Source organism: Microtus oregoni, unplaced genomic scaffold (genome assembly GCF_018167655.1).
Source record: "Microtus oregoni isolate MIOR12 unplaced genomic scaffold, Mior012 000053F_ref0000044, whole genome shotgun sequence".
Classification (NCBI taxonomy): Eukaryota; Metazoa; Chordata; class Mammalia; order Rodentia; family Cricetidae; genus Microtus; species Microtus oregoni.
The window spans coordinates 14865012-14879080 of record NW_024543829.1 but is presented as its reverse complement, the minus strand read 5'-3'; the positions used below and the strand labels follow the sequence as shown (position 1 = coordinate 14879080).

Genomic DNA, 14069 nt, shown 5'->3' with positions numbered 1-14069 from the left:
GATAAAAACAGCACACATAGCACGATCCAACTCTTTAGAAAAGCTGTTGTTTCTTCTGTTTCATTTGTGGTCTCCAGTATTTCTTGTGATTGTATGGTGACAATTCAGGTAATTTTTAATAATTGGAATATATTTCTCCTGTCCCATCTGTAGGGAGACTCCATGGAGTTGGAAATTTGGTGTCTTGAAATGAATGAAAAGTAAGTGTCGCTGTGTCGGACTCTGTGGTGTGGCACTGGGGTAGGCAGTGACCGCAGATGAAAGTAGACTTCGCTGTTGGCATTCCTCTGGTCAGCAGAGCCAGCAGGCTTTGCTGTGACTTGCTTCATGCTTGGCTTCCAGCCTAGGCACAGAGGTGACCTTCAGAGGGAGCGAGGTTCCAGAGCATTCGCCACAATGGGAAAGGAACAGCAGCAAGGCTGCAAAGGACTTGCTTTCCCAGTACAGCTTGTTCTCTAAGTCCCCTGTGATTTCCTTCCCCATGGGATTGTTGGAGCAGCTCTCCAGTGAGATCTCCTGCACTGCTCTTTCTCCACACTGATGAGATGGAATGCCACCTCCTTCCCCTGGTTCTGTCTCACCACCTGCCTGAAGCTTGACTTTGCTTTTCCTTAAGTAGAAAGCAGTTGACAGACTATCCAAACTTTTTGTCACAAATAGGTTTTTTTCTTCAGTTTTCTTTTTTTCCCCTCAGATGTTCTATATAGAATTAAATTGCTCCTAAGACAGAACCTTGAAAATAAGCAGCAGGCTGAATATAATTTGCAATATTGTTAGGTTGTTTTTAAGTGTGTAGATAAAAACATAGTGGGCTCTTCTACTTACCTGTGTCTAATGCCAAAAGAAGCATACTCTGGCTTCAGCAGTATATTGGTGGCACTATTTATTTATTTATTTTAAATGGTTTTTCGAGATGCAGGCTTTTTCTGTGTATTCCTAGATGTCCTAGAACTTGCTCTGTAGAGCTCTGGCCTCAAACTCTGCCTGCCTCTGCCTCCCAGGTATTGGGATTAAAGGTACAGTCTACCACTTCACAGTGCTAGAGCTCTTCAGTGCCTCTTTAGTGCAGAGTCGCAGCATTCCATACCATAGACTGGCAGTGTCTTTTTGTTCCTCAGGTGTGACAAAGAAATCAAAGTTTCCTACACTGTATACAACAGACTGTCACTGCTGCTGAAGTCTCTTCTTGCTATAACGAGGGTGACACCAGCCTACAGACTCTCGAGAAAACAAGGGCATGAATATGTAATATTGTACAGGTAAGTAGCAAGGATCTTGATTTACTCACCAGCTTCCCTGCAGTGTACATAGTCTGTCTGGCATTTACATGTTTTAGGATTGTGTTTTTATACAGACAGTTGGTTCCAGTATTATTTCTATAGTTTTGCAACTTTCCACACGAACCCCAGCTTTTCAGAGTTACCAGACCCACTGTCCTTTTGTCTCTATGCAGTTATGGCTCCTGTTGAGTGAATGTTGAGGTCCTGCAGATACACATTTCAAATCCAGAAAGGGAGTTTAAGAATTTTACAAACAAGCCTTGGGCCTGGGAAGATGACTTAGTGGTTAAAATCCTTGTCATGAAAACATTGAGAACTAGAAGTGAATGCCAGGTGGGCACAGCAGCCCCCTTGTAGGCCAAGGGAAGGCGGAGGTGGGTGTAAATGGATTTTTCTTTGGGCTGCCAGCTCAAAAAAAACCAACACGGAGATTTGTGAAATTATGAATTATGAAAGCTCAGCTGATAGCTTAGGTTTGTCCCGCTAGTTACTATAACTTAAATTAACCCAGTTCCGTTCGTCTGCATGTTGCCATGTGACTCACGGCTTTTACCTCTCCTGAATGTCTGTTCCCTCTGTTTCCACTGGAGACTCCACCTTTCTTCTTCCCAGAGTCCACTTTTGATGTAGGGGGGTCTTCTATCTGTTGTTTCATTGGTTAATTAATAAAGAAAACTGCTTGGCCTGATAGGTCAGAACATAGGTAGGTGGGAAAGACAGAACAGAATGCTGGGAGAAAGAAAGCAGAGTCGTTCAGACGCCGTGCTGCCATGCTTTTCCAATCCAAGACGGACGTAGGCTAGAATCTTTGCTGGTAAGCCACACCTCGTGGTGCTACACAGATTATTAGAAATGGGTTAAGCAAGATGAGAGAATTAGCCATTAAGAGGCTAGAACAAATGGGCCAGGCAGTGTTTAAATGAATACAATTTGTGTGTTGTTATTTCAGGTATAAAGCTAGCCATGCCGGAGCCGGGCAGAATGAAAAGCAGGCCCGCTCGCCTCATCACTACACACTTTGTCCCCGGAAGTCCCATCTAACCTCTTCCTGCCTAGATAGTGGCCATTCAGCTCTTTATTAAACCAGTCAGAAGGTTCCTTAGGAGAACACAGAAAAGAAAAGCTTTTTCTTGGAATAAGGAGTAGGGTGGGCCTCTTGGAAGAGGTGACCATGAACTGCATTGAGGCAAGCACAGCCCTAGCAAGTAGAAATGCAAGAGAATGACAACTGCGTGCACATAGCATGGATGGTAGCTGGCCAGGCAGCGATGGGCAGGGTGGGGGCCGAGCACTCCTCATTTTACTTTGCCAAATGACCTTGCATGGAGGAGTCTGGGAGAATAAAGTATGAGAACAAGGCAGAAGCTAGGCCTCCCCAGTCCTCCAAGACTGTTCTGTGTTAGACAGGAGCTCTTGCTTTAGTCTTTCTTTGGAGGGGGTGGTTTTGGTTCTTCAAGACAGGTTTCTATTTGTAACAGCCCTGGCTGTCCTGGAACTCTTCTCTGTAGACCAAACTTGCCTCAGACTCACAGAGATCCACCTGCCTCTGCCTCCCGAGTGCTGGGATTAAAGGCGTGCGCCACCATGTCATTTCTTTCTTTCTTCCCTACAGGATTTATTTTGGGGAAGTTCAACTGAATGGTTTAGGAGAAGGTATGTATATATTCAGGCCAGAAACATTTGTAGTGTTAAGAGCTAACTTCAAAGATGAGCCCAGCTGCTACTTGGATATGTGACAAACCTTGTATCACACACACCATAGTTTCAGAATATATAATACTAAGGAACAGGTAAGGAGCCGGGCCAGTTGTCCAAGTAGCTACGAGGGCCGACAATAATATTTCAGAAATTCCTGCAGGAACTCATTGTTTGGGGTTTCTCCCTCTCCTGTCTTTCTCTTACCCTTCCCCTTTTGCATGTCAATTAAGCATTGAGCTCCATACCCAGACCTTTTTATTGTGGTTTCTGTTTTGGGTTTTGGGTGTTTTTTGTTTGTTTGTTTGTTGTTTGGTTGATTGGTTGGTTTTAGTTTTAGTTTTTTTATTTTGGTTTGTTTTGTTTTGTTTGCTTGCTTGTTTTGCTTTTTTCTCAGACAGGGTTTTTCCGTGTAACAGCTCTGGCTGTCCTAGAACTCACTCTGTAGACCAGGCTGGCCTCTAATTCAGAGATAGTCACCTGCCTCTGCCTCCCTGAGTGCAGGGATTAAAGGGATATGCCACCACTGCTGGGCATTTCTTTCAGTTTGTTTAAGATCTTTGAAGACAGTGTCTTTTGCTGGCACTGGATCAATAGAGAATACATTACAAGTGGGAAACACACACAAGAAACGGAAGCTGCTTTCTTCATATGCTGAGTAAATAATGCCAGTGACTTTACAACAGGCTGGCTAGGGGTGCCGTCGGCATTCTCTGGAAAAAAGCCGATATTTTCTCTCTTCTTCTAGGCTTCCAGACAGTTCGAGTTGGAACAGTGGGCACCCCTGTTGGCACCATCACTCTTTCCTGTGCTTATAGAATTAATTTGGCATTCATGTCGACCAGGTAAGGAAGCTTCTTAGAGTCCGTAAGAACTCTCCCAATGATGTTAAAATTTCTCTCCCAACGAAACTCCAAGACTAAAACTACAGTTCACATTGTCAAAAGCCACCTTTCCTGAACAATACAGTTGAGACAGGGAGACAGACCTGCTGGAGCTGTAAAGTCAGGGTCTCTGTGGACTTGAAGGTAACTGGGAAGAAATTCTAACAAACATTGCAATGTGCTTTTTGCATTACAGGCAATTTGAGAGGACCCCACCTATCATGGGGATTATCATTGATCACTTTGTTGACCGTCCCTACCCCAGCTCCTCTCCCATGCACCCTTGCAATTACAGGTAAGGACTGGGGGATGCTCCGTCAAGCTGCAGCTAAGTAAAACATCCTGGCTGTGTGAGTAGAAATGAAAAGGCTAGTTCCTTTCTTGCTTCTGCCTTTAGGTACACCAAGGCTTGAGCCACAGCGTCTCCGGAGCTCACTGAGCGTTTAGAGTCATGGGAGTGATGTCACTTTCTCCCATAGACTGCATAGGCACCGGGAATTTTTGGACTATGAAAAAATGTTTTTGGATTGCCATTTATAAACTCTGCATAAAACTTCTTGACATATATCCCGGCTTTTCCTAAGCACTGTTGGTGTACTTTCTGAAGTTGGCTACCATCATCATTAAGTTCACTGTTCTCTCCTCCTCCACTCTAGAACTGGTGAGGATGCTGGAATCACATACCCGTCAGTGGAAGACTCTCAGGAAGTCTGTACCACCTCTTTTTCCACTTCCCCTCCCTCCCAGGTAGGGAAAGAGTTGTGGGCTATTGTGTGTATTCATGTGGGCTTTAGGGAATGTTGTCCAAATTTAGCTACAGCCCCTTTGGTGATTACAGTTATTTTAAGGACCTTTCTCCAGCAGTGATAGTGCTCGTTCCCAGGCTAACCATTCTTCTGTCACCTCAGATCCCTAACACTCAGTCACAGAGTCCTACTGCATTCTGACACCAGGGAAGCACTCTAACCTGCATGGGGTGATTTAGGTTTTGGGGGGTTTTGTTTGTTTGTTTTTTGGTTTTTCGAGACAGGGTTTCCCTGTAGTTTTTAGGGCCTGTTCTGAAAGTAGCTCTTGTAGACCAGGCTGGCCTCAAACTCACTAAGATCTGCCTGCCTCTGCCTCCCGAGTGCTGGGATCTATCTTTCTTTCTTTCTTTCTTTCTTTATTTCTTTATTTATTTATTTATTTTGATCTTTCAAGACGGGGTTTCTCTTTGTAAGTACCCTGGCTGTCCTGGAACTTGCTCTGTAGAGCAAGCTCTAACTCACAGAGATCCCCCTGCCTCTGCCTCTGCCTCTGCCTCCTTAGTACTGGGATTAAAGGCATGCGCCATCATGCCTGGCAGCACCGCTTTACTTTAATAACTGGCACAGCTCTCCCTCTGCCTGTTCACATTCTCTATCCACATTTCAGCCATTAACTCTCCATGTGAGTGAGTCTGGAGTGGTGCACCCAGTTTCAGCACAATATTCTGAAGCCCTCATTCTCAGAGGAAGCATTGCTGTAGTCTGTACAGCAGGTATGGGTTGAGACTGTGGGACAGGCAATCATTATTTCTGCTGACTGGACTTTGTAGACTCCTCAGATGCCTTTACCATCCACCTCATTGCCTTGTCCTCTTCCACTTGGACTTGGGGTTCTTGTTTTTGAAATAATGTCTCACTGTATTCTTGGCTGGCCTAGAACACGCTATACAGACCAGGCTGGCTTTGAACCTGTGGCCATTCTCTTTTTCCTCTCCCCTTGAGTGTTGGAATTACAAGCATGCACACTATGACTTTTGCATTACTAGTTTCTTCTAGACCTATTTATTTTACTTTTTCTTTTTGAGATGGGGTCTAAATGTCCAAATTTAGCTACAGCCCCTTTGGTGATTACAGTTATTTTAAGGACCTTTCTCCAGCAGTGATAGTGCTCGTTCCCAGGCTAACCATTCTGCTGTCACCTCAGATCCCTAACACTCAGTCACAGAGTGCATTCTGACACCAGGGAAGCACTCTAAACTGCATGGGGTTGACCAGGCTGGCCTTGAACTCACAGAGAGTGCCGTGCCTCTATCTTAGTGCCAGGATTAAAGGGCATGTACCACCATGCACTGCTAGGATTTTTTTTATTTGAAACAAGGTCTTATCACTTGAAATGCAGCCAAGTCCAACTTTGAATGCCTGATCCTCCTGCCTCCACCTCCCAAATGCTAGGATCAGGCATGTGTCACCGAGCTCAGCTACCAGTTTATTAATGGGGGGGGGGGGGATTTTTCTTGTTAAGTTCTTTTATGTTAAAAAAATTTTTTTACTACATTTATTTATTTTCTGGTGGTTGGGGTATGCTACACTACACCTGTGGAAGTCAAATGGAAAGCTGAAACAGAAGAAGCCCAAATAACCAACATTCATATTAGTAGCTTTGAAATTCTAAACAAGCCCAAGCTGTTATTCTGAAGCTCTTCCACCTGCAAGACCATATGAATACACACAGCTTTCAGTTACTCCCAGGATGACATAGGAAAGTGTACCTCTGAGCTTGCTAACAATCTGGCCCACAAATTTTATCTCTTCAAGCCTGTGCTGAGGGTTCCTAACCAAGTTCACCTCCACTCTGCTCAGGGCCTCCCGGGTTTAGCTGTTCCTTCACTTCTGCCCACACCTTTCCAGCTGATGACAGACTAATGCTTGGTGTGGGTTTCTGCTTTGCCATGTCATTCCCACGTGAGTCAGACAGGCTGACAGGGATGTCCTGAGAGAACTGTCACTTCTCAGCACCCTCCTAGTCGCTGCTTTAAGAGCTAGCATGCATCTCCCTGCGTCTCTCCTGGGTCGCCACTCTCTGTCCAGCTTTTCACTGCTGTCCCTTCCGGAGGTTTTTGCCATTTCTTTCTCAAGTCCCTTCTCTTTCTCGTTTCTCCTGTCTCTGTGTCTGTGCACAGTGTGTGTTTACTGTCACAAAGGCACATTCTCAGACCCCTCCTCCTGTGCTGACGGACACTCTGAGGGTCCCCATGGCAGGACTGGCCTTTTCCCATCAAGTGAGTTCCTAATGGGGAGAAGGGGATGTGATGAGATGGACAGGGTACAGGGCAGAGTTATTTAGTCCCCGAGCATTCTGTGGGCTTATTTTAAGGCTTAGTAATTGATTTTAACAGGACACAGTCACCCTTCTCCTTCCATTTATGTGAAAAATACATGGAGTTATTTATATCAGATTTCCAAATAAACAGTCCGTGACTGGTAATCTTTCTAAATTCAGTATAAATAGGAGCCATCCGTTCTCTGGGGTGATGGGGGTGTCATTAGAGACCTCAAGGACAGAGGAGAAAATAGGGTGACATGGGAAATTCACCCCAGGCTTGTGCCCAGGAGATCCGCTGAGCTGGAAGCATAGGGAACTAAGGAGCCAAGCAAGCACTCACTGCTGAGGCCTTTGGGGAGCTCTAAAGCTATTCCCAGATCAAACAAGTCTCTGTTCTCATAATGAAAAAGGCCTGGCTCACGCGTTGTTCCACTGGGATCTCTGCTCCAAAGGATTCTGCCTTTCTGCTGAGCTCCAGCAGGGGTCACATGCTAGGATTGCCTTTTTCTCCCTGCCTCTCCTCTGCCCTCTGTTTTCTCTTGCTCAGCTCTCAAGCTCTCGCCTTTCCTATCAGCCTGCTGTCCTGGGCCTTGGACCAGCTGACCTGGCTTATCCAGTAGTGTTTACTGCTGGCTTAAACACTACACACGCTCACCAGGTACCTTTAAGGATGGGGAGGACCACGGGCTTCCCAGGGCTGCCTCCCCTCCTTAGGGGCAACAGAATAGCTTGAAGGACTGAAATGACTTTCTGAGAAGGTGGATCCTTCAGGGTTTCACTGTCTTCCCTTCTTTCTCCCTCTATAGTCATGCATGTCTTTTAGTAGCCACATCTCAAGAGAATTAAGGTCCAAGATGGCTGCCTACCTAATGGAGGCATTGGTGATGGGAAAGCTTATGAGGTTCGCCTGCTGCGTGACGACAGCGCTGTAGTTCATTTTGTCTTTCCATTCCCTCCAAAGCTGATGGTTCCTGGAAAGGAAGGTGGGGTACCTCTTGCTCCCAGCCAGCCTGCTCACGGCACCCAGGCTGATCAGGAGAGACCGGTGACTCACACACCTTCTGAGGGAACCCACTGTGCCGCCACGCCATCTAGCAGGTGAGTTTGCATCATGGCAGGGATAACCTGAGATAAACTCAGCTTGATACTGCTTGCTCCAAGGGTGAAGGTCTTTGATGAGAGTCTAATACTGCAGCTAGTATTTGAGGAAGCTATCTGGAGCTTAGCTGCTGAGAGGAAATAGCAGGACTTTCTTTTTCTTCTTCATGTATTTTAATTGTGTGTGCGTGCGTGTGTGTGCCTGTGTGCGTGCGTGCGTGCGCGCGTGCATATGCATGTGTGTGTGCACACGCACACAGAAGTCGCCATGACTGGAGAAAGCCTGTCTCTTCCTCCCACCCTAAGAACTGTCTCTGGAAAGCTGCATTGAAAGCTGTCCTTCCCTGCCCTGCCTTTATTTGGACAGGTTGGGATAATGAGAATTTCTCATTAGAGAAATGCCCAATGTACTTTTTCATTGGCACAGTGGAGTAGTAGGAGGGGAAATCATTGGAAAATAATTTATTCTATTCCTGTCTTTATGAATGTTGGTCCTTTTTCGCCCCAGCTCCGATCACATGGTCACAGGGAGAGCTGTTAGTCACTTAGCTCTCTGGTTTTCTTATCCTGGACTCCTCCTGGATGGTGAGGGCTCTGAGAGCCAGGTCCTAAGAACTCAGATGCCAGGCTGGACAGCTGGCTCAGAGGTTAAAGAACACTGACTGTTCTTTGGGTGGCCCTGAGTTACAGTGTAATGTTTTATTCACATGTGACCATTTTAGTTGTTCCAGCAAGTCTAGTCTTCTTCCAAGCCAAAAAGCAGTGCAGTGGTATCCTCTAGACTTTTTTTTTTTTTAATTAATTTATTTATTATGTATACAGTGTTCTGCATGCCTGTATGCCAGAAGAGGGCACCAGATCTCACTATAGGTACCTGGGAAGCACCCTGTGGTTGTTGGGAATTGAGCATATGGCCTCTGGAGGAATAGCTAGTGCTTTTAATCTCTGAGCCATCTCTCCAGCCCCCCAGCTAGACTTCTTGCACAGGCTGCTTCATGGGAAGGTGGGCTCAGGGACGAGAGTTGTTCTGTGGTCGGAGAGTGAGCACCACTTCCTCTTCCTTCTGCAGTGAGGACACTGAGACTGTATCTAACAGCAGTGAGGGACGGGCCTCACCCCACGATGTCTTGGAGACTGTCTTTGTCCGAAAAGTGGGAGCATTTGTCAACAAACCCATCAACCAGGTGATTTTCCTGCCACTGCCCTCACGGATATCTGTTCTTAATAAGGTCCTGTGGAACTGCTGAAATTGATTGCAAAATTTGTATGTGTGCAAGTTTTTTGTTTGTTTGTTTGTTGTTGTTGTTTTGTTTTGTTTTGTTTTTCAAGACAGGTTTTTCTTGTTGCTTTGGAGCCTGTTCTGGAACTAGCTCTTGTAGACCAGGCTGGCCTTGAACTCACAGAGAGCCACCACCGCCCCAGCCTATGTGTGCAAGTTTGTCTTTGAAGAGGATCAGTAACAGTGGACTGCTCCTCAGTTTCTGTGACTAAGCATTCCCAACTATATTCCCATAGTCCTCTGCTGTGAACATATGTGTTTGGAGGCCAGGGTGACGTGATTGGCCTAGCTGTGGAAAAGCTGCTGGGCCTCTAGGCTGCTGGCAGCCTGTAAGAAACAAGTGTGCTGGGCTGGAGAGATGGCTCAGAGGTTAAGAACACTAACTGTTCTTCCAGAGGTCCTGAGTTCAATTCCCAGCAACCACATGGTGGCTCACAGCCATCTGTAATGAGATCTGGTGCCCTCTTCTGGCCTGTAGGCAGACATGGAAACTAACACTGTCTACTAACTAACTAACTAACTAAATAAATAAATAAATAAATAAATAAATAAAAAGAAAAGAAACAAGTGTGCTAAGGAAAGTCAGGCAGGAACACTTCTCTCCTTTATCTCTTCAGGTGGCCCTGACAAGTTTGGACATACCCTTTGCCATGTTTGCTCCCAAGAATTTGGAGCTGGAGGATGCTGATCCTATGGTGAGCCCACCAGTGACTACCAGTTTCCAGTAGATGCTGCCGTGGTCATCCTTCCTTGGCAGTCACTGAGTCCTTTACAGGACTTAAGCCAGGCTCCTTGGCTTATGAATTTGCAGCTATCATTGTCTGTCTCTCTGTCTCTCTCTCTCTTGTTTGTTTGTTTTGAGATAAGGGCGACCTGGAACTCTGTGTAGCCCAAGAAAACCTCCAATTTGAAGTTCTCTTGCCTCAGCTTCCTGAGTGCTAGGATTACAATCACGCACCTCCATGCCCCGTGCAGCAGTATGTTTCTGCCATAGCTGTCATTTCCTGTTCAGAGTCTACACTGACTCTGCCTTATTCTGAATTAGGTGAATCCCCCGGACTCCCCAGAGACCACGTCTCCTCTCCACGGCAGCCTGCACTCTGATGGCTCCAGCGGGGGCAGCAGTAGCAATCCACACGACGACTTTGTTGTGCTTGACTTTGTAAGTTACAGTCACCACCTGTGGTCTTCGCTGTTCTCTGAGGAGTAAAGCTAGAAGCATCTGCTGCCTGGGAACGAGATGTTCACTTCGGATGGGGTCTCTGAAGAAACATTTGGAGCCCTGTCAACAGCGAGGTCTTGGGGTCCCATCTCTGGGAATGCAGTGTGTATCTGCTCTCCAGAAGCCCTCTGCTTAGGGGGAGTTTGAAGGAAGGTGATAACCCTAACCAGAGGAAGGGATGGCATCATCAAGACTAGAGTGTAGCCCAGACAAGCAGGGTGCAAAGACTTCTCCTCTCCCTTAGATGAGTCTAGAAGACACTCTTGTTGACTAGTTCCTGGAAAGCAGGAGTCGTGTTATTAGATAACCTTCTTTTGGTTTTCCTTCATGGTCCACAGATGAACTAACCTGAGTTTGTGTTGTTTTTAAAGAAACCTGCTTTTTCTAAAGATGACATTCTTCCGATGGACTTGGGGACCTTTTACCGTGAATTTCAGAATCCCCCCCAGCTGAGCAGCCTCTCCATAGATATTGGAGCCCAGTCTATGGCGGAAGACTTGGTATGGAAGCCCCCTCCCTCCCAAGGCTCCTCCTCTCGCCTCCTATCCACATGTTGGCACCCAGGTGCCACAGGCATAGAGCTTTCTTCCTGTTACTCCACACTGCCCCTCTGCCTTCTTTCTGGGCATCACTCTGTAGTCACACCTGACGTGCACATGCCGCCTGCTGCTCGTCTTGCTGCCTTGACTCATTTTTCTTTTTCACAACACTTTAAAAATATTTATTTACTATTTGTGCATGGGATGTGGCAGGAGTGTCGTGTCCATGCCACAACATATGTGTGTCGTTCAGATCAGAGGACTACCATGTAGGGTTGCACAGTAACAAGAAGTGCTGGACCCACGAAGCCATCTCAGTGGCTTTCTTGGTGTTGTCCAGGCTGGCCTCATACTCTGCAATTTTCCTGCCTCTGCAAGGATTAAAGGTTGTGTGCTTCCATGCCTGGCTCGTGAGTATTAGCCTTAAATGAGGCTGTCTAAGCACCACACTAGCACACATATTCTGTGTGTGTGTGTGTGTGTGCGTGTGTGTAACTGGGGATAAACTCTGGGCTTGCCTATGTAAGGCTCTACCACTGAACGGCACACCCACACCATCCTTCAAAACATAGCTAAAACTATGTTTAAAATCATGAATCTTATAAAATAGGTTTTCAGCCGGGCGATGGTGGCGCATGCCTTTAATCCCAGCACTCGGGAGGCAGAGGCAGGTGGATCTGTGAGTTCGAGACCAGCCTGGGCTACAAGAGCTAGTTCCAGGACAGGCTCCAAAGCCACAGAGAAACCCTGTCTCGAAAAACCAAAAAAAATTAAAAAATAAAAAAAAATATAGGTTTTCATACAGAAGGGGTGACCTGCCAATGGTAGCAGTCTAAGTTTTAATACCAGAGTCGGGAGCTTCTGAGCAGAGCCCTCTGACCCCCTGGCATGTACTCAGAAGGAAGCAGTGTCCAAGAGATCCAGTTGTGGTCACTTAGCCAGTGCTAGCTGAGGCTCCCCTTCCACCTGGGCAGTGTTGTTAGGGTGTCCAAGCCACTTGAGTGTCTAAAGCACACCGTCTTTTCCTGGGTCTCTTATGCTTGCACCTCACTGTGGAAGGTCACCCTGCAGTGGAAAGCATTCTGGTGTAGTCTGCTGCTTGTCTCTGATGGAGGCTCCTCTAGGAAGGACAAGGTCTTCATCAACAGCTGGTGCTGCAGGACAGGCGGGCAGCATGGTTGTCTTTTCCTGGATTTTTTTTTTTTTTTTGTGGTGACTTTTCCCACGACTTCAAGCAGTCAAAAGATGCAGGTGTCCAACCTCCCACAGACCTGTGTACATCTTGAAAGTCCAGTGACTGCCTTGTCCCTGTTTTCCCAGGGACTAAGTTCAGATGGACTGGCTGCCTCCTCCAGGCCTTCTAGAGTAAGCCCCTCTCCTCTTTTTGCTACAGGATTCTTTACCAGAGAAACTGGCTGTGCATGAGAAGAATGTCCGAGAATTTGATGCCTTTGTTGAAACCCTGCAGTAAAAGTGTCCCGAGTATCTGCAGCATCCCCCTTCCTGTGGACCCAGCAAAGAACCTCCTCATCCTCAGCAGCTCCCTGCCTTCCTACTGTTTCTGGCCAGTGAAAAGCAGGGTGGTTCCCTATGGGACGTAGAAGCCCCTGCTCTTGGACCTCCTGGAGACTCGTGGCAGCAATCAGACCCAGTGCCAGACTTTGGGAGGACTCTGGCTATACCAGAAGAGCTCAGCAGGGACCATCCTCAGCTGCCTCACAGAGGGTGTCACCCTTTCCTTCTGCTGCCAGCCCTGGCCTGATCTACTCTGCAGCTCCCCTGCCTACTTGTCCTTCCATCAGCCACTTGACATTCCAGCTGGTGGTGGGGACACTGGGCAAGACCAAGTGGGGCAACGGAGGGCTCTGTGTCACCAGTAGTTACTGGGCCACCCCACTCTCCCTTCCTTTCCCTCCCGCTCCTTTCCCTCCATCTTTCCTCATGACAGTCACAGAAAAGCTCTTTCCTTCTCACCCTCCCTCAATTGCTGCTGCTTGGATATAGGACATGGTAAATATTTATTACTTTCAGAGAAACCAGATATTTTATAGAAAAATATGTTTGGGTTAGCAGTGTCACTGGGGAAGGAGTGGAGGCCTCCTGTGAAGGTTCCTCAGAACCTGCTGTTGATCTAAAGAGAGATGAGGGATGGGGCTGCAGAGAAACCCCTCAAGCTGTGTGGAGCTGCATTCCTTTGCACACGGTGCGCCTACTGAGCATCTTTCTGACAGAGCGCCTGCACAGTGACTGGCTCTATTCTAGGCCCCAGGAAACCTCGGGTGTGTTTAATGTGATGACTCACTCGAGACACATGGTGCCCCAGGGAGCAGTGTGTGTCCTGCTGCTCGAGTCCCCGAGACTAGAGCAGGAGTGGGGAGTTATTCCTCCCTCCAATTCCAGAGTCTGTATATGGCCCTGGGTTTACAAGCTGGATTGGTTCCTTTTTGAGCTTATGGTTGACTTAAACTTCCAGGTATTGTTGCTTGAGTAAGTCAAGTGCCTCTGCCAGCCTGCCTGTTCCTCTGATCCCTATAGTCACTGGCAGCAGGTGTTACTCACTGGAGCAGGCGGCTCACAACTGCTTATTAGTAATCTGCATGTAATACTGGAGACTTTGACCTGTGCATGCTTCTGCTGCCGCAGAGAAATGTGCCCAGCAGTGGTGGCCAGATGGCACTGCAGCCTTTGGATCAGGCACATTCATGGCCTACTGAACCCGATTTGCCCCCACAGCCAGCACCAAGTAGGGGTGAGGGCATGGGTTCTTGGCAACTCAGCCAGTGGCCTTTTTGAAGCTGAGCAGAGCATCCTTCAAGGTTGCCTGTGCTCTTCAGCCCTGTACAAAGGGAACCAACTCCTGCAGCCACGCTTAGGCTGGGACCAGGTGGCTATGAGGCCCCTTCTCCAGTGCTTTGTGGGGAAATGAGAGCTACACTTGGAAATATAATCAAGAGGTTTCCAATAAAAGTTTTCTGTACTTTACAATTTCTTATTCGAAATGTT

At 47.1% G+C, this 14069-nt stretch overlaps 1 protein-coding gene across 5 annotated transcripts in view; it reads left to right on the top strand.

The window, feature by feature from the left end:
• Window positions 1-14069, top strand: part of Atg13 (autophagy related 13) — a 41088-nt gene extending 27019 nt beyond the window's left edge. Inside the window, exons 6-19 of one of the 5 annotated variants that reach the window (XM_041637490.1) lie at window positions 154-200; window positions 1119-1259; window positions 2893-2933; window positions 3724-3820; window positions 4056-4154; window positions 4516-4606; window positions 6786-6884; window positions 7503-7586; window positions 7890-8026; window positions 9096-9210; window positions 9923-10000; window positions 10351-10467; window positions 10899-11027; window positions 12460-14069. In XM_041637490.1, the coding sequence (XP_041493424.1) occupies window positions 154-200; window positions 1119-1259; window positions 2893-2933; window positions 3724-3820; window positions 4056-4154; window positions 4516-4606; window positions 6786-6884; window positions 7503-7586; window positions 7890-8026; window positions 9096-9210; window positions 9923-10000; window positions 10351-10467; window positions 10899-11027; window positions 12460-12537 (1353 nt within the window). In that variant the 3' untranslated portion in view covers window positions 12538-14069. Of the gene's footprint in view, window positions 1-153; window positions 201-1118; window positions 1260-2892; window positions 2934-3723; window positions 3821-4055; window positions 4155-4515; window positions 4607-6785; window positions 6885-7475; window positions 7587-7889; window positions 8027-9095; window positions 9211-9922; window positions 10001-10350; window positions 10468-10898; window positions 11028-12459 lie in introns of all 5 variants that reach the window. The other 4 variants (XM_041637489.1, XM_041637493.1, XM_041637491.1 and 1 more) reach the window with 4 other exon arrangements.